Source organism: Ostrinia nubilalis, chromosome 10 (genome assembly GCF_963855985.1).
Source record: "Ostrinia nubilalis chromosome 10, ilOstNubi1.1, whole genome shotgun sequence".
NCBI lineage: Eukaryota > Metazoa > Arthropoda > Insecta > Lepidoptera > Crambidae > Ostrinia > Ostrinia nubilalis.
The window spans coordinates 8,829,877-8,855,246 of NC_087097.1; the positions used below are offsets into that span (position 1 = coordinate 8,829,877).

Consider the following 25,370-nt stretch of genomic DNA (forward strand, 5'->3'; position numbering starts at 1 on the left):
ACAAACAAAGGTTTAGTAACCTTTATGACAAGATAAGCACCACGGACAACGGCATTTCTATCAGGGAAGATAATGGACATCTTAGAACTTAGATTGCTGTTGTCATTAGAAATAATCTGTACCTGTATATTTTTCTGTATGTTCTGCAGCAAAGCCCTGAACATTTCAGGAGCCAGCTCAGGGTACGGCGTCCTCATAGAGGCAGCGAGGTCAGCCATTCGCGACACGGTCTCGTAATCGTGCATGAGCGCTGACATTTCGTTACAGAGGGAATCGCCAGTGGCTGTGCTTTGGTGCACGTTGCCGCTTGAGTTTGAGCGGAGACTGCCGCTGCGGTTCATGCCTGGAATGAGAGCGTTATGTGATTGCGTTAAGAATGTTTCTTTACAGTGTTCTAGGCTCAGCGGCGCTGCAAGGGAAAGAGGCAGGTTGATGACGACTCAAGGACTGCATTTGAGCCCCAATCCTTGCACGTCGTTGTTCCCCACGCTACGCGACCTTATTGTCTTTTCTATACGTATCAAATTACCTTGAGTAAGCGTGATGCCCTTTTATCCAAAACGTCCACGTCTTGTATAAGTTGCGCCTACTTGAGTCCTAAACTCTGTATCATCATCACCTACGCTATACAGGGTGGAAACGATAAGTGATCTCACTCGATTATTTCTAAACTATACAAGATATTTAAAAACTGATTACTGATCCTGAAAGTGCTTCACGAGCTCTTTCAAACGATATCAGTAATAGGTTACACAATTAACTGGATCTATCCGAAAATTCAATGTTTTCAGCCTCCATACTAAATGTATGCCACTATGCCAGCCACATAATATTAGAAGTGTTAATTTTTTTATTTTAAATAATAAACACTTAAAATTAACTCGTAAATTGCATTATTATTTAAAATTATTCATGGAAAACATTGGTTTTAAGCTTTACTAGCTATAATATTATCGAGACATGAGTGCCATGACTGTGGCAGTACTAAATGTATGGAAGCTGGAAACATTGAATTTTCGGATAGATCCAGTTTATTTTAGAACTTATTATTGGTACCGTTGGATAAAGCTCGTGAAGCACTTTCAGGATCAGTAACCAGTTTTTGGATATCTTGTTTAGTTTTTAATAAACTGTGGTTTTACTAAATGTATGGAGACTGGAAACATTGAATTTTCAGATAGATCCAGTTTATTTTGTAAACTATTATTGATACCGTTGGATAGAGCTCGTGAAGCACTTTCAGGATCAGTAACCATTTATTGGATATCTTGTATAGTTTAGAAATAATCGAGTGAGATCACTTATCGTTTCCACCCTGTATACTCGACTTTATACCGCAGCCATAAGCCAAATTACCTTGAGCCAGCACCCTGCTGAGCGGTAGGCGAGGTTCCCGTGTTCAACAAAACAACGCTCACGCTATATCGGGCTTTAAAGCTCAGTAATAAGTTTCAAATTACCTTGAGCGAGCACCCTACTGAGCGTAGGCGAGGTGCCCGTGTCCAAAACGTCAACGTCTTGTACAGGGTGCGCCCACTTGAGCCCCAGTCTCTCGGCATCATCGCCACCTGCGCCCACAGAGACGCAAACCACCAGATCGTTGAGAAGGAGAAGCCGACGAGGTTTGCACTTGGATATTCCACCTGATTGGTTGAATTCCTGCGAAAAAGACATTGATAATTTTATTATGCATGTGGTTAGTCAGGGGATGTAGTTAAAAAAAACTCATTAAAACTCATTTATTTCTGTAAATAGGCTTAAAAAAAGCACTTTTACACGTCCCAGTATTAACCCTACCACTGCTTCAGGACAATAAATGGGCCAGTGCTGAGAAGAAGCAGCGCAAGAAACTCAGTCACTATTGTCAGCCTCTTTTTCAAAGGTTTACATGCTTTAAAATGTACAAAGTTATAAATATTTATGCGAGCTAGGCAGTAACGTATCCCAAACATTTTTATCTTTTAAAATCTTTTAAATAATCATCGACTTTATAGTAGCCCTTTTTCATTAAGGTACTTTTAATATGTGCTTTGAATTTATGAATGGGTAGTTCTACAACAGTTTGTGGTAATTTATTAAAGAATTTAATACATTTTCCCATAAATGAATTACCAATCTTATGCAATCTGAAATTTGGAACGGCAAGTTTATTTTTGTTTCTTGTATTAAAGTTATGCAAATCGCTCTTTTTCGTGAATTGCTCTATATTTTTGCGGACATATAAAAGGTTTTCATAAATGAACTGTGAAGCTACTGGTCAGTATGTTTATTTCCTTAAAAAAATCTTTCAAGGAAAATCGGGGTCCAAGGTTATAAATGGCCCGCACTGCTCTCTTCTGCAGAACAAACACAGTTTCAATGTCCGCGGCTGAGCCCTACAACAATATGCCGTATGACATTATACTATGAAAATAGCTAAAATATACTAGCCTTGCCGTTTCAATGTCAGTTAATTGCCTTATCTTTCTCACTGCAAAAGCAGCCGAACTGAGCCTTTTTGACAAAGTTTCAATATGAGGACCCCATTGAAGTTTAGCATCTAAAGTGATTCCCAGGAATGTTGTGGAATTTATGCTATTTAATGGTTCATTCTTCACCATTAATTGCGTGGAAACCTGCCTCACATTAGGTAAGGTAAATTTAATGCACTTAGTTTTGTTTGCATTTAACAATAAGTTGTTAACAGTGAACCAATGTAGAACCTGTGAGAGTGTGTTATTAATATCGTCAAAATTTACTTTACCTCTATCAACTTCTTTCCTCTCTCAAGTTTTTTCCTTAATTTTGGCAACCTTACCAAAAGGTGTTGTTTAAATTATCGTACCCACACTATACTGCATCTTGCAAATAATGTGACGTCCACGCCTCAGCATAATCATTACATCCATAATATGATAAGACTTCAACTGAGTAACTGAATAGCAACTCGTCTAAAATAAAGTAGCATAGAAAGATTGAGACAAGACAGACAAAAGATGGCACTGGCTGATAGATTTTACTAAATAAAAGAAGTGGTGGTTACATAGTGGAATTTAAAGCTGACCCTTTGTTGGTGCCAGAACTGTTACCACAGTATTTTGAACTGTATTGAAACGAATTCAAGTTGTAATCGTGGTTAAAACGTTGACGAAACATAAAAACTACTTACCAACTGCACCAAGTCATCCTGCCTCAACAGATGCCTCCTGTCAGCGCGTGAGGCCAGTAGCCTCGCGGCGCCGAACCGCGCCGCCCCTCCCGCACCGCCCGCCCCCGTCACACCCCCTCGAGTCAACCGCCGGAGAGCCGCGCGGAACGCCTGCGCAACGAAAGTTATGTTAGCTTAGTAATCATGATCATTACTATAGTCTGGTCTCTCAGCACGTAGAATTTTGTCCAATGACCCCAAGCTACCCATCCTTATCGCTCGCGCGTAATTATATTGCTGACGCGACTGTGCGACGGACGCCCGCAATGAGTGTGCGAACGCGAAAGCAACATAATTACGCGCGAGCGATAAGGATGGGGTAGCTTTGGGTCATTGGACAAAATTCTACGTGCTCACGGACCAGGCTTTAGTAATCATCATTATTATTATCACCATGAGGCTTAGCCGAGACGCAGACCATCGATTTTTCGTCGGCCGATAGTTTAGTCGGGCAGTTGATCAGTATGGGCATGTATGGAAGTGCGCACATTACACCGATTCGATTTAGCCGATTCTTCACACAATTTAAAATCGGGCACAACTATCGGCCAACTAAAAATCGGTGGTCTGCGCCTAGTCTTAGTGCGAGTAGACATCAAACGTCTTCGCTAGCGCCTGCGTAAAAAAATTACATTAAATGTATGACGAATTGTGCGAGCGGTCCTAGCGGATACTTTCAAGAACTAAAATCTTCATAGTTTTTTTACGCATTCGCTAGCGACGACGTTCAATGCAAACTCGCACTAAGCACACAGGTCATTTTACAAGACCAAATGGTATCGGTGTTAAATTGCCAATTAGAGATCCGAGAAAAAAGCGACAATAGAGAAACGGTGAAGACCGACTCAAGATCCGAGGAACGCTGGGATGATCCTCGCTGTTGCTGTACTATTGTGATGGACCTAACACAAGTGCATTATTTTAATTAGCTGGAGAGGTTGACGGGAAAATTATACTCAATGCGTAAACAGAAACCTCTCCAATTCACCAAACATAAATGAAGGATTTGGTCTACACTCCTCACGCGCCGGGCGCGGTTCTGGCAGAGTATGACTGGCTCCTCTCTTCCCGTGCATGTAAGAGGCGACTAAAGCTAAGCGTCCACTTGTCGGTATCGTACGCAACGGACGCATCGTACAAAACACATCGTATCGGATGTGCGATGAGTACGATGCGGACAGGTGGACGCACTTATATGAGTTTACTATATAAATAATACTACGATCCGTTGCGTGCGATACGTCCGATGCGTAAAGAACTATGTTAACATCCTAATAATACGACGTTACGACGTTTGATGTACTGTATTTTGTAGATTCATCATACAATACACAATATAACATTATCTCCGGAATGCAATTATTATGAAGAAAACTGATAGAACTATGTGTTTAAAATGTTCAGTATTATAATTCTCAGCACAACAAGAAGCCGCAGATTATTTATTACAACATTCCTTACGGTCTGATTGCTTTAACAATAATCGTAAATCATAGTCTGTAATGTAAATTATCTCGGAACGGTAAATTAGTTGCAATGTAATTGAGTTTTATTGGTGAAATAATTTAGATTAAGTATAATGGTAGCAAAAAAGATTCATGACTATTGCAACTTCTGATTGTCTGAACATCAATAAGTAAGAATTCTAAAAAATATTACGTCTATGTAGGTACTTGAATTAGGTGCTATTTTACAAGAAACAGATGCACATCACACTACTCATTTTTATCGCAAAATCGCTTATATGTATTACGACTGTGTTAGACGCCACAGTGAACAAAACAAAGATTGTATTAGTCTACGACAACATTATCACAGTGCAAATATTTGTTTGTTCATTATTTCCCGCAAAGGCTAATCAATACAGTGTGAGTCACGTTAAAGTGTACATATGAAAATAGATGAAACTAGACCTATTTTTATCGACAAAAAAGAGGTCAAAAAATTTTTGAGTTTTTTTTTAAATTTTTTATAGAATTTTTTTTCTTCCAAGTACTTATTGTAAAGAAAACGTAATAACTTTTAAACTAAGCGGTATATCCTGATAAAATAAAAACAGTAATAATGCTAAATAACAGGCGATACTAAAAAAAATACATAAAATACACAAAAAAGGCCAAAAAATAATAAAAAATGATACTTTTTGAAAAAAATCTGCTTTTAAATTCGTGTTTTTTTGGTTACTTGATAAATTTCTCCAAAAAATGCCCCTATAACAGGTGGTTTTTATTACTTTGTATTACTCTCTATCCTATTATCCTTGTAAAACCAAAAATCGCATGTCTCTATCCCTATCACAACATTTGCTATGATCGTTTAAACAAAGGCCTGCCACAATATTATTCTCCGCTACAGGTAGAGAAAATTTTAATTTTAACTAAAATGCTTATTTTACTTCGAAATCTTTTTTTTTTATTTGAAATCTAACTTGTCTTTATCAAAATTACAAATCTAGAGCCATCTTCAGTTTCGTTGTTAACGAAGCGTTGAATGGCGCGCCTGGAGAGGCTTAGTTCAAACGATCATTGCAAACGTTGTGATAGAGATAGAGACATGCGATTTTTGGTTTTACAAAGGTAATACAATAGAAAATAATACAAAGTAATAAAAACCACCGGTTATACGGGCATTTTTTGGAGAAATTTATCAAATAACCAAAAAAACACGAATTTAAAAGCAGATTTTTTTCAAAAAGTATCATTTTTTATTATTTGTTGGCCTTTTTTGTGTATTTTATGTATTTTTTTAGTATCGCCTGTTGTTTAGCATTATTACTGTTTTTATTTTATCAAGATATACCGCTTAGTTTAAAAGTTATTACGTTTTCTTTACAATAAGTAATTGGAAGAAAAAAAATTCTATAAAAGATTAAAAAAAATCTCAAAATTTTTTTGACCTCTTTTTTGTCGATAAAAATAGGTCTAGTTTTATCTATTTTCATATGTACACTTTAACGTGACTCACACTGTATATTTGTAAACAACTAATATTTACCTAAATAAACTATAAATATCAATGCATCATTTTAAATGTACAAAACTGAGTGATTAGTCTAGATAAAAATTAACTATCTAAGGGCGATTCTCTGTAAGCTCGTAATCGGCTGTCCCGGCCGATTTTTTCAGAAAGCAATTAAAATATTTAAAAAAAACACACTCGTAATGAAACTTTAACCCCAAAACTTTATAACTATTTTCAGTTTTTTTGTAGACTCGATTGAAGCCCGAAAAATACAGTCCCCTGGCTGTCCCCATCACTGCATTTCCGCCTAGAAATGAGATTTACGAAGAAGATATTGAAACTACATACATCTGGCAGCTCGTAGCGTAAAGAATAATAATGAAATTATATTATTTTCGTAAAACAAGCTCTCATTACCAATTTTATTTATTTAGTAAACTCCTGTAAACTTTGTCCCCAGAATTTTAATACAGTCCCCTGCCAAAAATTTAAATTCATAATACAAAAAAACTATAATAGCTACGATGTTTTTTTTTGAGTGAAATGAAATGCAATTGCTATAAAATAGGCAACCTTGCCGAATGCGGCGTTGAGATGCCTATTTTTTTAGTGTCAGAGCGTCATTTGTGAGGTGAACACGCGCTTGAATCGCCACCACACACAGTCCTCTGGTAAGTTATAATATGCATGTTAATTACTTAATAATCTCTAAATAAAGTATAAATTGATATAATATTTATGTCTCAATTGATCGGTAGATTCTTAAAACACTATTTAACATCATTTTCGTAAATATTATGAAATCTAGCCGAAATACACAGTCCCCTGGCAACAGTCCTCTGCCTGAAATTGCACAAATATGTGCATCAGGTCGCAAGTATTTATTCCTGGTCCATCCTTGGCTTTCCAAATAAATATAAAACACTAACAATGAGGCAGCAAGGTTCTGGAGTAGAGGCCATGTACCGGAAAACGCAGCGTGAGACAAGCGACACCGAGCCACCTTGTGGGTGGACCGACGACCTCATAAAGGTAGCAGGAAGGCGTTGGATGCAGGCCGCTCTACCAACTGTGCGATGTGGAAGTCATTGGGGGAGGGCGGGAGGCCTATGTTCAGCAGTGGACGTCCAGTGCTGAAATGATGTTGATGACTAACAATGAAAAGTGTCAGCTGCTTTTGCAACAGTGGTTCTTGTGAGCATTATAACGGAAAATCTTTAATCTGCTGAACCTGAATTGACCACAAATTCCCCTCAAAGATTTGATGATGAAATAGCAGGAATGGGTGGTACTCGGAATTCAGTGCCTCAGAGGTTAAGGTTAATTTTTGATATGAATGTTTATTAAGGAAAGTTGTTATTTCTGTTAATTTTTTATAAAGACATTTTGTTTACTATTGATTTGCTATAAAATAATAAATAATTGATCAATTTAAAATGACTTTTTCTTAAAGTATAACAGTCCTCTGTCTCAATTAACAGTCCCCTGTCATGATTTCTTGGAAAATCGCTAATAACTCGGAAAATATTAATAATTTCAGTGGGACTCCTTATCTAACTAAAATAATAGTAAATTTTCTTTGAAATGGATCACGGTTTTTTGGAAAATGTTAAAAATAATTGCCAGGACAGCATTTGTATGGGACCTGTACGAGCTTACAGAGAAATGCCCCTAAACGACTTCTTAAAATTCATTATAAGTCGCTAATTTAAACAATTTTAAGTTATTACTTCCGATACAAGAGCGTTGACACCGCATTTTATGTAAATGCTCGTTACATAATATCAAATCCACATTAAATTAACATTTATTGCATTAGATTACCATTTAATCGTTGTTTTATGTGTTATGAATACATAGACCAGTGACCTGAGGAAGATGTCATAGAACGATAAACAAAATTAGAATTCACGCTAATGTATTAATGAGAAAGTAACACTGTCTATAGTCTCGTCTGTGAACACGTAGAATTTTGTCGAATGACCCCAAGCTACCCATCCTTATCGCTCGCGCGTAATTATATTGCTGTCGCGACTGTGAGATGGGCGCCCGCAGTGAGTGTGCGAGCGCGACAGCAACATAAATACGCGCGATAAGGATGGGTAGCTTGGGGTCATTGGACAAAATTTTACGTGCTCACAGACCGGGCTATTGTAGACAGTGTCTGCCTGTCTGCAGGTTAATTGGTCAATCAATGTAGATTAAATTCGGTACACAGATAAACGGGATTTAGGATAATGATATAGGATTCTGAAAGTGATAATTATTGAAAAGGTAAGATTCTGCTGGAGTAATGCCTTTCCTACATAATACCTACTCGTCGCGTAGGTGTATAAAACAGGTTATAAAGAAAAGACCTGTGTCCCCCTTTGAAGAACCGGGATGAAACTATCCTGGTTTTACCTGGGACCTGGTTTTGGTTTATTTCTATACCAAATTTCATCTATAAATGTTCAGAGTTTTAGCGCGAAAAGTTCGTCTTAAGTCTCTTACTTGCGTCCTTTCCGCGTCGCGTTTCCTCTCGATGAGGGCCTCAATCACTTTTACACGCTCCAGTATTACTTTAAACCCTACTACTGTTTCTGGACAATAAGTGGGCAAGCGTTAAGAAGCAGCGCATCTCAGTCACCTATTGGGTATTCTTTAGGTCTAAGTCTTACCTGCGTCCTTTCCGCGTCGCGTTTCCTCTCGTTGAGGGCCTCCGCGAGTGCTTCAAGCCGTGTCAGCGCCCTCTGCAGAGCCACGCGGTCTGCGTGTCCTGGAGGCGTGTGTTTGAGGAGGTCCTGCGAAAAAGAACCGTATTTCAATCCGGGAGGTATGGTTTTACTTTGACACTGAAGATGTTGATACATACAATTTTACAGTCGACAGCACATCAGACTATACATTTTCGTTGCAAAGTCGCCCCTATCGCAACTACGTAAGATACCACAGTGTTTACGTTGACGTGCTGTCGACTGTACATCTTATTTCAAGTTAAGAAGCGTGGTTTTACATTGGTCTCGTTCTTTGAAGATGTTTATTACTGATATTGAATAATTCGACTTAATTCAACTAAGGTTTACATTGACAATGATCGGCGAACGACGCCGAACGAACATGAGCAATGACCATGAGTTCGGTTCTCAAATAAAGCTCGATGTTCGGCATTTTACTACAGTAACTATACAACATTTACTGTTATTTTATTTAACTAAATCCATAACGAATTCATACACTGACATTATTTCAAAGTTTTGTTAGAATCCTAATGAAAAATCATTAATTTTCTTCGGAGATAAATAGTGGCGTATACTTATTCACTAACAACCACTTAAATACTATCATTACAGGCTATGAACATGATCGTGCGCGATCTAATCTTCAACTTACAATAATGAGTATCCTTAATAGTTAATTTATACAATATCCTTACAGCAAATTACATAAAGTATAAGCTTAAGCAAGTTTTTCCTGTTATTTCGACCTCATCATCCCTTTGAAACATCTTCTAATACCGGATACATATTTATCTTGACTATAAGTTTATCTACAGAATTGTCTAGTAGAAAATATGTAGCATAGAAATGTAAATTTTTATTTCAAATGTTAAAAACATCATTTTCCACGATGAACTTTGGACTTCAAGTACTTAAGTTCATAAGAAAATATTAAGGCGTTTGTTTGAAGTAGCCGAGCACCTTGTGAGTCAGACTAGAGGAAGCATTTTTAATTGCCTTCGTTGTCTACTGGTTAATATCAACTCGGGAGGTCCGATTTCTATTGGACAAAACGCAGTAAAATATTACGCAGAAATGAAATTTTGTATTTATTGCAGTTTTTTTTGTAATTTGGTTAAGACAATTCTGGCTTGAATGATTCTGATTTTCCTAAAATAAGTATGACTCCGCCTCCCACATGCCACGAAACAAATATTGTTGCTCTTACATTTCTGACGTCTCGGATCACATATCTCTATACCTCGTCTGTTAGATAACAGCAAAAAAACTAATGTTTCGTCTTGTTGAAGGTAGCAATGTCATCATACCTATCACATCATCATAATTTCAGCCATAGGACGTCTACTGTTGAACATAGGCCTCCCCTAATGATTTCCATAATGACCGGTTGGTAGCGGCCTGCATCCAGTGCTTTCCTGCCTTTGTGAGGTCGTCAGTCTACCTTGTGGGTGAACGTCCTAGGTACGATGGGCTTTCCGGTACGTGGCCTCGACTCCAGTACTTTACTGCCCCATCGGCCGTCAGTTCAGTCAGTACCTATCACATGCAGTTATTTTTTTATTTTATTTTTTTTTGTCTTCGGCACTTTTTCGATTTGGTTAAAGTACCTAATAATGTGCTCACAGTTTTTATTGAACTTCGAAAGTTCTGAGCTCCAAGGGCGTTTAGTTGCAGTCTGCTAATGGATACAGTCTGCTACCAAACGTGAAAAGAGAGAGAGATCCAACACTACGTAGCTTACAAGCTATGTTTTGTTGATCTGATCCCCTTGAGTTGATGGACTATTGAGTTAATGAGGGCTATGAACGTGACGATTGGTTGGGATTTTGTTATGATTTGTTGTGGCTTATAGGGGTCAATCCGTAAATTGTTGCATGTCATCTCGTGCTCATGCCGGAGTCTGCTAAATATTGGGCAGTCTCGCATGAGATGGTCAATATCCTGTAAGCTGGAGTCATCGCAGGGGCAGTAGGGGTTGTCTATGATCTTGAAGCGGTGTAGGTAGGATTTGTGAAAACCGTGGCCAGTAAAAATTATGCACATGCAGTTATTATAATACTACTCACTTGTAAGAACATGATGAACTGTGGAAACCGTTGCACCGGCTTGACCATTAACCCAAAGAACGACAGCCTGTCATGTGCACTGATCTGCTTCACTTTGAAGAAGTCAGCCAACGCAGACTTGCGTTTGGACTCCATCTTGGCCAGTTCCATCGCCACCGAGAAGTTGTTTATGAAGTCCGAGTACACGTCCAGTACGACGGCCTTTGAAAACGCGCTGAGAAAGACCTCGCCTGGAAGAAAAGAAACGAGTTATGTTAGAGCTTAGATGACATAATATCTTAATATTATTGGATTAAGATATAAGGATATAAGGGATAAGACTGCCTAAAAGAAAAATTTGAGTTAAAATGACGGAGTATCGAAGCTAGCCGCGTAGTGAAGTCAGACAATTCGTAAAATAAGCTTAGAAAAGCTTCGGGCGCAAAACAAGCAAAAATCGGAGGTCTGGCGAGTCGATTTTTCACCATCTACCTACTTAGGTTAACTTCTTCCAACTTTGCTATAGTAGTGTAGCTGAGGTATTAAGATTGCGCTGTTTCGACTCTATTGCCATTGGCGAGCATGGTAGATACGATAGATAAAAGTAAACAAAGCAAACATCGGTAGTAGATTTGCCTCTTTTACTAATTTTTCACTATTACCACTGATATTCGTTTAATTTACAAAGCTATCCCTAAAAATTGTTATGTAAAGCTATTTAAGAGCTAGTTATTTAAAACAGCTCACAAACTTAGTTGCAGACGATACATAAAATTACTGTGTGCTGAGACGTGTTGAATTTCATTCATTTCACACGCTGCAGTTTGCCGAAATGTTTTTTGTGGCGGATCCAAAGCAAACATGTGGTTGTATACCGTGTTACCAAACTTATGTTTGTTTTTTCTGTCTGACACTTAATACGAAACAGTATTGTAAACTTGTGTTATTATTAAATAATTAAATTATTTTGTATTCGCAATCTCTTTCTCGATTGATTCTAGTGAGAGCGACAACTGCCGCGAGCAGTATTTAAATAATTCAGAAATCAGATTGTAAATGATCGGATAACTTTTACTCGATCTTAGATATCGAGCACGTTAACATGCATATTGCATAGAAAATTGTGAGTGATTTACATAACGTAGCGTCACCTTGTCTACTAAAGAATTTGACGCTAAGCTGAATGCAACAAGCCGCAGACAAGGTTTTTTTAATGGCGCTTATTAGGGAAAACCTGTTCAGCAATGCACTGCTTTATCTTGATGACGTCAAACTGAATTATTTGTCGACACCATGAACTATTTTTTTCTCACAACCGTCAACCCAATTATGCCAAAAAAATGGGTCCAACGTCGTAGTTCATCTTTGCTTTACAAAATGTGTGGGAAAACTTACGTGAGCAGTGTCGATGGACTGACGAAGGTTGCAAGAGGTGTGTCATTGTGAAAATCTTTAGGAGTCCCTTTGTCCAACAGTCTTATCTTTCTAGAACGTTCTGGAACCTCACCAATTTTTTCATCGCGGTCCCACGTGCGCGCACAGTCGGCCAGTGCGGTTCGGAAGTGCAGGTGGCATTGTAGTATGTCAGGCAGTCGGTGGAATAATGTTTGGATCTTGCAGGCGTTCAGTATCGCTGGACTGCTCTCTTCTAACGGCTTTTTGTAGTCCTGCGGAGTTGAAATTTAGGTTAGACGCTATACAAGATGGCCCATTCATGGATGATTGACAAAAAGGATTGATTCTATTGCTTAAATGCAACTTTCCTATAAGAACAATAACCAAAGGACAATGACCAAAAATGTATGGAGTGTGGTCCAAATGTCCACCACTAACGAAACCTATATATTAAAATAGTCTACTAAATACTGATTCATTATAACCAAACCGCAATCAAAAATATGCTGTCAGTAAAAAGTTATGACTGAATGAAAAGTCTGTTTTTTACCTTTTCATCCGGAAAACGTTCTTGATATCATTCTATCCATCGCACATTTTGGACTAATCTACGCATGTTATGTCATGTCGCATGTGGCGCGGGGTTATAGATGAATTTTATTAAATATTAACTAGCTGTTCTACGACTTTGTACGCGTGAAAATAGTTTAGTAGAAAATAGTTGTCTTTACTGCTCCGCCCCTATAGGTTGTAGGGTGATGTTATTTATCGTAAAACCATCCTTGATAAATGGGCTATCCATAACAAAAATAATTTTTCAAATCGGACCAGTAGTTCCTGAGATTAGCGCGTAAACTACTACAATTTTTCAAACAGTTATAACATTTTACTGACAGCTTATTTTTTTTTCGTCCCATACTGAAAGTTAATCTATATTTAATGGACTATAAGCCAATATAGGTCTCATTAGTGGTGGACATTTGGACCACTTTTGGTCATTGTCCTTTGTAGTAGTTCTGATGGGTGTGATTTTGCAATAAAATTATGTCTACTTCTGTTGACTGTACATAGAAATGTCGGCAAATTTTCTTAGCGTTTTAGCTTACTCGAGTAACTAAATATGCGGAATTTTATAATTGTACAATTTTATAGTGAAACCTATTAGTTATGTGTAATCAATACGTTCATAAAAGGAGTGAAACCCTTTTACAAACAATCCTGCATTTGTCAGCGTTATATGCAGCTGCAGTATGGGACAAGGACAAACAACTTGCGGCGCCCCAAAATGTATTAATAGACATGTCGAAGTAACGAACGACATTTAGCTGCTCACAGTATTTTAAATAAATAAACTCGTTAGATGTTATCTATTTTGACAAATAACAATTTGAGCTTTACATTAAGCAGTTTATAAAAACTTAAGTCGTTCGTCATTTCTTAAAATAGGTTCCAGCAATAAATGTAAACATTTCGACAGTGTGGCCTTAGTATGTGTATGTTAAGCGCAGTGTCCACTCACTAAGTGTCAACTTCTTGAGTCTGATTGCGAGAATTGCGAAAATCTTTTGTAAATGTGTTAATTAAGGTCGAATTTGAGAAAGACGTTGAGAGGAAACAGCAATTACATGACCGCATTCTGATGGCAGATGCACTGGGCTCAAAAGATTAAAATACAGCGCCAATTTGAATGTAGCACTTGACAATAAGCATAATGAAACAGTATGTGTACACTAGTGTACAGTATACAACACATCGGATAATTTTGTTGCAAACTAGCACCTACTACAGTGGTGTAAGATGCCACAGTGTTTGCTTTTTAAACTGTGGACTGTAGTCTGTACTGTTTGTTGCCATTCGCGATATTTAGGTCGCGAAACTATTGCCAATAAAATGCTAACATGAGAATTTTAAAAGGGTCATAAATATAATGGATGAAAGGCTTACATTTTTTTGCAAATTAATTAGGTATAATGAAGCCGTTAATGAGAACTATTTATATCATTTAACTTAGAAATGCGCGTCGCATAAACATTATACGTCTCTGAAGGTGTATAGTACAACCCGATAGAGCTAACTGCGCAACTTGCTGGAATGCTATTCTCCCTCGCACCTCAGTACACCTCCCCGCCTTCGTCGCATCCGTACCAGAGCATCGATGTGACGTCACGGCAGCCAGGTGCGCAGTCAACTCGATCGGGTTAGTACGTCATCGTCAAATGTGTATACGGCTTTAATACTGGATATACTTAGAAAACGCAAAATCACGTATTCATTCGCTATGACACAATGGATACGATGGCATAATTCTAAGTAGCCGGTAGTTGTTACCTGCGCGAGGATAAGTATGACGGCATACAGCTATAATTGAATTTTGATTTCATACGTGGTTTGTCGCTTAGCTCTTAAGCGAACTAGTAGAAAATATGACATTGATCATTCATAACGTAAATTCAAACTATTTTAGTTTATAGTAACACTACTGGACTAATTCCAGATAGGCTTGAAGAATGAGTGCATAAATGTTCAAATATATGTATGTATTTGCGTTGCTTGATGCAGCGCAGCTACTGGCATGTGATTTTACAAATAGATATCTAGGTAAAACAATAATTTTACATAGATACTCTTTACATCACATAAAACTGACAAAATTAAAATGGAACCACAATTTATATCTTTTTTAAAGATTTAGAACAAATACACCAAGCTTTAAATTAAAGCATAAAAACTTTTATAATTTAAATATGTAAGTAAGTACTTTTATTTACTTTATTTTTAACTAGCTGACCCGGCAAACTTTGTTCCGCCTTAAAATGGCAATAATAAAGCAGACTTTTTTTTATTTCGAACGGGATAAAAAGTATCCTATGTCCTTCTCCTGGCTCTAAACTACCTCCCTGACAATTTTCAGCTAAATCGGTTCAGCCGTTCTTGAGTTATAAGTGGTGTAACTAACACGACTTTCTTTTATATACAGGGTGGAAACGATAAGTGATCTCACTCGATTATTTCTAAACTATACAAGATATAAAAAAATTGGTTACTGATCCTGAAAGTGCTTCACGAGCTCTTTCAAACGGTATCAGTAATAGGTTACAGAATTAACTGGATCTATCGGAAAATTCAATGTTTTCGGCCTCCATACTAAATGTATGCCAGCCACACAATATTAGAAGTGTTAAATTTTTTTATTAAGTAATAAACACTTGTAATGTACTCGTAAATTGCATTCTTATTTAAAATTATTCATGGAAAACATTGGATTTAGGTTTTACTTGCTATAATAATATTATCAATACATGATTGCTATGTCTGTTGCAGTACTAAAAGTATGGAAGCTGGAAACGTTGAATTTTCGGATAGATACAGTTTATTTTGTAACTTATTATTGGTACCGTTGGATAGAGCTCGTGAAGCACTTTCGGGATCAGTAACCAGTTTTTGAATATCTTGTATAGTTTTTAATATTATGTGATTTAACTAAATGTATGGAAGCTGGAAACATTGAATTTTCGGATAGATCCAGTTTATTTTGTAAACTATTATTGGTACCGTTGGATAGAGCTCGTGAAGGACTTTCAGGATCAGTAACCAGTTTTTGGATATCTTGTATAGTTTAGAAATAATCGAGTGAGATCACTTATCGTTTCCACCCTGTATATAGATGACAATCATTATTTGAATCATCATTACACCATTATACTCTGTAGTTGACAGTTGACACTGTTGTCAACTGTCAATGTTAATCAGAATTCAGCATTAGCGGTGCGCGAAATGTAACAAAGAGAACAATGCATTCGACTTCGCAAATCTAATGCAACAAGGACAGAAATTATTTCCAGTACAAGTGTGTCCATTGTTAACGTATAAGGGAGTAACATAATTATATAATCTTATCCTGAATACCGTCCTCTATTGTTATCAGTTCAATCGCCTATGACTAGGTATCTAGGTGAAGGATAGAGTTTGTTACTACCTAGGCGCAATTCGATGGTATTAATTTTGCATTATAAGTTTTTGAATGGAAGATAAAACGTAGTTTCCTATTAATCAACTAGGTTTTACTTTGGTAATTATTTCGGCCATTATGTAATGGTAAAATAACAAATCAGTAAAAAATACATATTATGCCATATTTTAATACATCATTTTGATTATTAAGGCACATGACTAGCTATATTGAGTCGTGATCCGAGCATTTGCTATAAAATTGGACTGATCTTTAAACATAACTAATTAAGTTAAATCTTTTAATGACACGCAAAAAGTAACGAAGTTTTCCATAAAAAGATGAATCTAATACGGACATGTGATATTAAATTAAGGCGCTTCGCTTGTGCCAGAAACATTGTTGGCATTCAGATCAACAGCCAATCAACATCAGCAAAAACTATATTGATGATAATACCTATATACGTCTAGTTCGTGCCAACACCAATTTGTGTGGCAACAGAGCCAGAGACAAAAACTAATTCGCCACATCAAGCGCAGTCGACGCGCGGCGCCATATAATGATTGAACACGATGATGACAACATTGTCAATATTCCGTTCAAAATCAGCCTTTACGTTTCAGTAATAAGGTCGCCATCCTTTTATGTGATCTATGCTCAAGTGACCTCGTGCACTCCGCTTGCAAATACTGCCTATTCAAAGTGCCCCACTTCCTAATATGCAAATACGTGAATTGTGGGCGAAACAATGCTGAAGTAGGACAGACAGGTTTATTTACATAAGTTGAGATTTTTTGACATTACCAATACCTTGTTACACCTCAGTAAGACAATAATAAAAGATTCATGAGCCTTTGTCGCTGCAAAAACGAAAGGAAAGCCGCAAAATGCACATGATTTTAGAATATTTACTAAACTGAGTCAATGTGACAGTGAAACTTTCTTGTCTTTTGCTGAACGCGTGGACGCATTCGTTCGTAGTCGCACTGAAAGAGAAAATCTAGTGCTAGATAGACAATCTGAAATAATGCCGTGGAATTTAGACTGAAAGTGACACAAACTGGCAATGCCATTGTAACCGGCACGACATTCTCGAGTTATTATACTATGCATGTGAAAGGTAATTGTTCATTTGTATAAACACAACGTTTTCACATGTAAATTAGGCAAAGGTGACATTTACCACTTCTGCAAATAATGCCATAGAAAGTAAGGATTCCGAGGACAGGTATTGAAAATGTTATTGCATGTTACCTACTTCCGCGAAGTCATTTGCACTAGCCATTTCAATCTTTCAACCAATTAGTCACTACGATTAATTTTTCAATGATCAATGTATGAATGATAGACGTTACGCAACCCAGTAGCCGCCTAACTACATCCTCGACGGATTTCGATCAAGCAATCTCATTAATAAACACCACACATGGCCTGTTATGTCGACTTTTGCAACTGTCAGCTTACGATTTAATTAAGTATACTGTCAAGTCTGTCAATCCTGAAGAATTTAGTGCAAGAGCTTGCGGATGTACAAAATACAACTTACAAAACGCATTAAGCAGCGTCATAATATTATCAAAACTAAATGCATTTTAAGTTTTACATTATAAACAGCCCGTTACTGCAACTGAATAAACATTGCAGCAACTGGAACGGAACTGGTATTGTGATTATGCTCGTGCTGTAAACAGCATTGTTCACTGGCTCCTGGCCTAGCCGTCCATATTTAACTGAACAAAGTGGCGGGCAGCTGAGTGATTAGTGTTACGCCATAGTAACTATTTATACGCTTCAATAATAATTGGTTATTGCCATCAAACTTCCTTCTTGGGAACGAATTTCTCTTTCATGAGGAAATTAGTGTGACGTACTATTCAAATAAAGGTACCTAACAGTTTGATATTAGGTACTTAATCATTTGCCTCAGTAATATTTTATTAATGACAAGGATTCATCTATGTGTTTCAGACTTCCTGTAACCTACGACTTTTCTACGGTAGGTACAGTTCTGCTGTTAAGTCATTCAAGTATTAAAAAGTTTAACTTTTTGGTATTTACTTATGAACAACTGTAGAATATCTATAATAGAAAAAACTATATGGAATTTTTATAGGTATCATACTGCACAAAATAATATCAAGCATAAAAAGTCGTCTGAATCAGTACGAGAAAAGTTTTCATCGGACCAATTTCACTGCCACAATGCACATTAGTATCAAATACTGCAACCGAATATTCAACTTTCTGACTCGATGTTCAATTGTTAAAACAGCTTATCCAAGATACCGCAGAACCTGTTTCATCTCAAGCAAGTGGCTTGTTGACAGTGCGCTTATTTTGGACGTCCACAATTACGCAACGCAAATATTTGAATGGCCATGTGCGGGTAATCGCTTATTTGTCTGTTAACTTATGTTTATTTATCAGTAACCTTTGACCTTATAAGTAAAGTGTGAGCTCTGCAATTATTCTCGAAAAGGTTTGAACTGTATTCGGTGTTGCTTGGAAGAAATGTGTGATTGATGTTGGTGAGTGTGATTTATGTAATTCCAGGAAGTGTCAACATTTCTTTGATGGTTACTTTCTGTGGATACAGAAGATTATGTTGTTAAATCAGTTATGGGATATAATGATGAAATTGTCGAGCAGCAAAATGAAGCAGAATCATCGGTCGACAAGAAAACTGTCAGTCATTTTTCTTTTGCCACTGCATCCATACTAATATTAAATAAGTTACAGTCAGTCTATCGCGTTTTCAGTTTTAGACCGCTCAAGCAATTTTGGTGAAAATTATTACAGAGTTAAAATATGGGACCTAAGAGAAGAGCATGTCGCAAACTAAATCTTTAGGGGACAAAATTTCTTAGAGACGTCATTATTATTTTGATGTTGGGGATAAAAAAACTCATATAAAATACCTTTGGTAACAAAGCGTTTTAAATCAAGGGATTGTCACTTTAATAGCTTTCTGTCGCAGAAAATCTACACAGGCAAGTCACGGGAAAACACTTGTCTTAAAAGTTCCCGTAGCAAATACTTGCATGTTAAACAAGCAAAAGAAACCGGCCATCGTTTATTACGCCGCACAAATATGGAAAGGCACGCATCATGTAGAGAGTATGGTATGCATGACTATGACTAACGTATGGCATGGCATCTTTTATGTTAGACAATGAATTCTCTGATGTGACCACGTGAGCCAGGATAGACGGGTTCATCACTCGACTGGCATTTGTTTTGCCTTATTATAAACAGGCAAAGGTTTGCTTTAGGGCTGACAGCTCTTTCAAGGATTACTAAACAGTTGTTGCTAATTTTGGTTGACTTTGTGCATGGAAATATGTTGTCAATATTTTTTATTATTTAATATGAAAGGCAACTCAAGTACAGGCTGTTTTTTACTAGATGATCTAACAATTCGGATTGATTCTACTGCTCAAATGCAACCAACCACTTTTCTCCCAGGATAGAAATTAAATTGTAAAAAAAAACATTTTCATACAAATTTCCATCATTTGTGTATTTTTTAAGAATTTGGATATTATTACTGCAGGAAAGTAGTTGTATTTGAGTAGTAGATATAACCAACCGTTTGATCGCTTTTTAAAAAAAAAAAACTTTTTTAAAAACAAGCTTTATCCTGAAATGCAGTTGTACTAAAACGAAAAAAATAATTGTAGGTATGCTTGGTTCAAAGAATTTCAAAAGCTTGTATCGCGCATGGAATTTATTCCTCTTTTTTTCTGTTTGCGCTACAAGCTTTTGAAATTCTTTGAACCAAGCATACCTACAATTATTTTTTTCGTTTTAGTACAACTGCATTTCAGGATAAAGCTTGTTTTTAAAAAAGTTTTTTTTTATTATAATTTTATTTTACACTTTTTAGTTGTATCTCAATCTCTGGGTCATTATTAAGCACCAAAGTGCTCGAGAAGTCGAATCCAACAAACCCAAACTCGATAAGATTCCGCCGTTTCGTTTAGGAGTTCCTATGGCCACCTCTTGACTCCATCATCAGGACCCTGGACATCATCTAGCACCCATTCTTTTTTCATTGTACGTCAATGACATCCCCAAATATCCGAATACGGATTTAGCCCTCTTTGCGGACGACACCGCACTCTACAAGTCCGGACGTAATCGGAATTACGTCATCTTGGCGCTCCAACGCGCAGTCACACAATTAGGCGAATGGTTCAGGAAGTGGCGTATCGAGGTAAATCCCGAAAAAAGTGCAGCAGTGTACTTTTCTAGGGCTTTGTCTGCGAAACGTCCTCCGGTTCGCACTCGTCCTAATGTCCCCACCCATCTCACCTTATTTGACCAAACTATTCCTTGGAAGAGTGAGGCCAAGTACTTAGGTGTCACCCTCGACCAGAGATTATCGTACGCTACGCACCTCAGACGCGTCTTGAGCCGTGCGAACCACTACATCCACCGACTCTACCACCTAGTTGGAAGGAAAATTAAATTGTCACTTAGAAATAAGTTGACAATTTACAAAACCTGCATCCGTCCAGTGTTGACTTACGCCAGTCCGGTGTTTGCTCATACTTCCTGCACAGTCCTTAAGAAATTCCAGACCCTCCAAAACAAATTCTTACGCCGAGCCGCGGATGCCCCGTGGTTCGTGCGTAACACGAATCTCCATAGAGATTTCGAGATCCCATCGATTGATCACTTTATGAAAGAAGCCTCTCGCCGCTACTTTGATAAAGCGATCAACCACAAGAACCCTCGTTATCGAAATCGTTAGCGCCGCCACGTACACACCCCAGAAAGATGTCGCTGCCCAATACCGACGACCTAGGCATGTCCTAGACGACCCGGACGATCCTATTACCGAATTTCTGAACACATCAGACATCACTGCCTTAAGCACGCCAACTACTCCACAACACAGTAGCTCGTTACACCGTACTCGCTGGCGAGTACGAGGCCCTGCATTTCATTTCTGACGGTACAGACATGTACCGGGCCGGTTCTCCCCAATCCGTGCCCCGGACACGCCCTGAGCCAAGGTCCGAGCCTACCGTGGCGCCCTCAGGCCGCGTCCGTAGTCCCCCTCGATCGGGCCCACTAGAGCCTCAAGCCCACCGTAGGCTGGACTTTGGTCTAACACCGCGGTGGGCAACCCTCTAGTTGGGTTCGCCACTGATCGGGCGCCTTATGCGCTCGATACGGCCCGATTGCAAACGTCGGTCTGCGACCGACGCGGACGAGCCTAGGCTTCGCTTCGCGAAGCCCACACTCGGCCTCGTCGGCATGCGCACCGACGATCGCCAAACGGCTAGAGTACCTTCTGTACTCGCCACTCTGTCCGGTGAAGCTGGAAAAACTCTTCAAGCTACCGGCGCGCGTCCCTTAAAAAAATCATCTAGCACTAAACTGCTTGAAAAGACAAATCCAACGAACCCAAACTCGATGAGTTTCTGCCTTTTCGTTTAGGATTTCCTATGGCCACCTCCCAAATCCATCATCAGGACCCTGGATATCATCTAGCACTAAACTGCTCGAAAAGACAAATCCAACGAACCCAAACTCGATGCGATTCCGCCGTTTCGTTTAGGAGTTCCTCTGGCCACCTCCTGACTCCATCATCACTAAACTGCTCGAAAAGAAAAATCCAACGATTCCAAACTCGATGAGTTTCTGCCGTTTCGTTTAGGAGTTCCTATGGCCACCTCCCTAATCCATCATCAGGACCCTGGACATCATCTAGCACTAAACTGCTCGAAAAGACAAATCCAACGAACCCAAACCCGATGCGATTCCGCCGTTTCGTTTAGGAGTTCCTATGGCCACCTCCAGACTCCATCACCAGGACCCTGGACATCATCTAGCACTAAACTGCTCGAAAAGACAAATCCAACGAACCCAAACTCGATGAGTTTCTGCCGTTTCGTTTAGGAGTTCCTATGGCCACCTCCCGAATCCATCATCAGGACCCTGGACATCATCTAGCACTAAACTGCTCGAAAAGACAAATCCAACGAACCCAAACTCGATGCGATTACGCCGTTTCGTTTAGGAGTTCCTATGGCCACCTCCTGACTCCATCATCAGGACCCTGGACATCATCTAGCACTAAACTGCTCGAAAAGAAAAATCCAACGAACCCAAACTCGATGAGTTTCTGCCGTTTCGTTTAGGAGTTCCTATGGCCACATCCCTAATCCATCATCAGGACCCTGGACATCATCTAGCACTAAACTGCTCGAAAAGACAAATCCAACGATCCCAAACTCGATGCGATTCAGCCGTTTCGTTTAGGAGTTCCTATGGCCACCTCCTGACTCCATCATCAGACCAGCTCAATGGTACCATAACATTGCATTGTCATCGTACTTACATAAGTATACCAAATTTCAGCTCAATCGGTTGAGGAGAAGTGGTCTTAAATTCAGTTGCAAGATTTGTCCCACACATACTAACAAGTGAAGTCAATATAAAGCTTGTAATAAAAACAGCTTGTATTTAAATTTTTTATACTGCGCAAAATTAATGTAATTAACATAGAAAACAGCTTTCGGCACTATCGTAAGCCGACAATTAATTATTATTGGTAAAGTCCGTAATTGCTATTAAATTATTAATTATTCAGTCAGTTGACTACGGAAAATTAAGCATGCCTAAACCAACTTCTGAGGAGGAAAAGTTTATTGACTATTCATTAGAAATGCGTGGACTGATGATGTCTTCATCGTGAATGTTGAATTGTTGATTTTATTTCTAAATTCCGCAATATTGAATTACAATAACATTTAATATCTTTATCTATTTTTATTTATTAGTCGGAATACTTGTATAACATTAGCACGCCAGCCAGGTACATAGCAATTAAAGCTTATAGTTAATAGTAATAAAAATACGTATATTTCAGTGATTGATTCAATTTTAAGTAGTAATTCTATATTATTTAATTCTATATTATTTATTTTTTGGTTGTGACAACCCCACTACAAACTCGTAGGGTCAATGACTGCATTTCAAATGTAAAATGAATATAAACAATGTAGCAAAAATGAGAGAGTAATGTAAATAATTCTGCGGACTTTGGACTCCACAATACTGTTTTTCACAAGAATTAAAACTCATATCAGTGAAGTGTTTACAACAATAAATAAAATTATTATTATTACAATACATCATACTATAGGTCTAAAGCCTGGTCCGTGAGCACGTAGAATTTTGAACAATGACCCCATGCTACCCATCCTTATCGCTCGCGCGTAATTATATTGCTGTCGCGACTGTGCGACGGGCGCCCGCAGTGAGTGTGCGAGCGCGACAGCAACATAATTACGCGCGAGCGATAAAGATGGGTAGCTTGGGGTCATTGGACAAAATTCTACGTGCTCACGGACCAGGCTTTAGCACTTATCTCAGTGCCTGAGTTTGGAAGCGGCGCGGTAGAGTGTTTTTGAGACGTCAAACTTCAGCCAGACTTCAGATGTATGCTCTGTCTCGTCTTAATATGTCAATGTATAGAATAGAATAGAAATGGTTTATTGACACAATAAATAAAAACACAATACAGAAAAATAACAACAAAAACACATACGTAGGTATTAAAACATACAGGTAAAGGTGAGAAAAAAATGTCATCCATCCATGCGCTAGCTAGACCTATTTAAGTTTTGTGACTTACTTATTGTACGAAGAACCGAATGGCGCAAAATAGGGAATGTCCATTAAAGCCATTCCCTGTTTGCGGTTTTCAATGTGGTTAGTGCCTCTATTAGTCATTTACTTGATTATTTCTAAGCTTTTAATGTTTTATGGTTTTCCGGTTATAATGTTTTATGTACTTTATTATTAACGTCGCCTGGCTTGGCGTGCATTATACAAAGCAATTATCAATTTAAATTAATTTAATTTGTCCGTCGCAATTTTAATTTTTTTTATGTGGCAACCGGCGTTTTTTTCACTGAAAATTAATACTTAATCTACGTTACAGTTAAACCTGTTGTTAAAACCCGGCAATTGTTATAATTTTGTGATTCAGAATAATTATAATTCGTTGTAATTGCACAAGTGCTATCCTTTCCTGCTTTTGAGTTCAGTTTAATCAGCGTACAGATGAGTACGTCACTATTACGAGTTTATTCTATGTACAGTCACTAACATAATACTAAATAAGTTTACTGCAAAATAACCTCTATCACAACTACAAAAGAGACCAGTGTTTCGTGCCCGTCTACTTGTAATGAGACGTTATTCTATGCACAGTTTTCATCACATAATATTTAATAACTTTGTTGCAAAATAACCTCTATCACAACTACATAAGAAACCAGCATCGTGCCATCTCTTAATAACATAGATATTCGCTCATAGACTAGCTGGTCTTGAGCTTTTAATTTGATCTGTCAACTGACATTTGGACCATAGACAACTATCAATAGTCAATTTTATCAATAGGAATCGTGAAATGCCAGTACGACAAGTGAACTTGGATTTTAACGATAAAAGTAGGTACTATTCCGAATTGAGCTGATGTCGGTGATAATACGTATCGTTAACTATACTTTTCATGGAAATACATCAGTCACTGGCCGTACCCTGCAGTTGAAGTCTGACGCATGGTTCGGAATAGCTCCTTAAATAAAATCCAAGTTAAGTTTCTACTTACAATTCGTTTTAATAAAGATCATACTAACGTTGACGAGCCTCTGCAGCGTGGCCACATAGGAGTTCTCGCTGTGTATGATAGCGGCGACCACGTGCCGCCGGCGTAGCTGGACCGGCGTGAGGCAGTCCGGCGGCAGACCAAGAGACGGCGGCGGCACCCGCCCTCCGCGCACCTCCCCGCCGCACGAGAACAAATCCTCCTCCAACTGAAAACACCATCACTTAAGTTACACTGCACAACACTAAACAACATCGAAACGCACCACAGTAACTAATAACGGATTCACTCAACGTGTGTTGCGTCAACGGAAACCTCGCGTAAATCGTATAAATAGTTTTAACGAATCGAGCGCGCGTCATATGGCGCGGGTGAACACCAAAAACCGGAACAACGACCCAAAATTATAACACAATCATCTCACACACCGACTTACATCGTACTCCGACAGTACATAGTGTGCCTTGTCGTGAAGGAG

General features: G+C 38.3%; 1 protein-coding gene across 1 annotated transcript in view; it reads right to left on the reverse strand.

The window, feature by feature from the left end:
- Positions 1-25,370, reverse strand: part of LOC135075431 (uncharacterized) — a 51,057-nt gene that overhangs the window by 6,686 nt on the left and 19,001 nt on the right. Inside the window, exons 4-10 of the mRNA XM_063969872.1 lie at positions 24,924-25,100; positions 12,421-12,580; positions 10,935-11,164; positions 8,809-8,931; positions 3,149-3,298; positions 1,461-1,659; positions 123-343 (exon numbers count right to left, since the gene is read on the reverse strand). Coding sequence (XP_063825942.1) covers positions 123-343; positions 1,461-1,659; positions 3,149-3,298; positions 8,809-8,931; positions 10,935-11,164; positions 12,421-12,580; positions 24,924-25,100 — 1,260 coding nt within the window. The remainder of the gene's footprint in view (positions 1-122; positions 344-1,460; positions 1,660-3,148; positions 3,299-8,808; positions 8,932-10,934; positions 11,165-12,420; positions 12,581-24,923; positions 25,101-25,370) is intronic.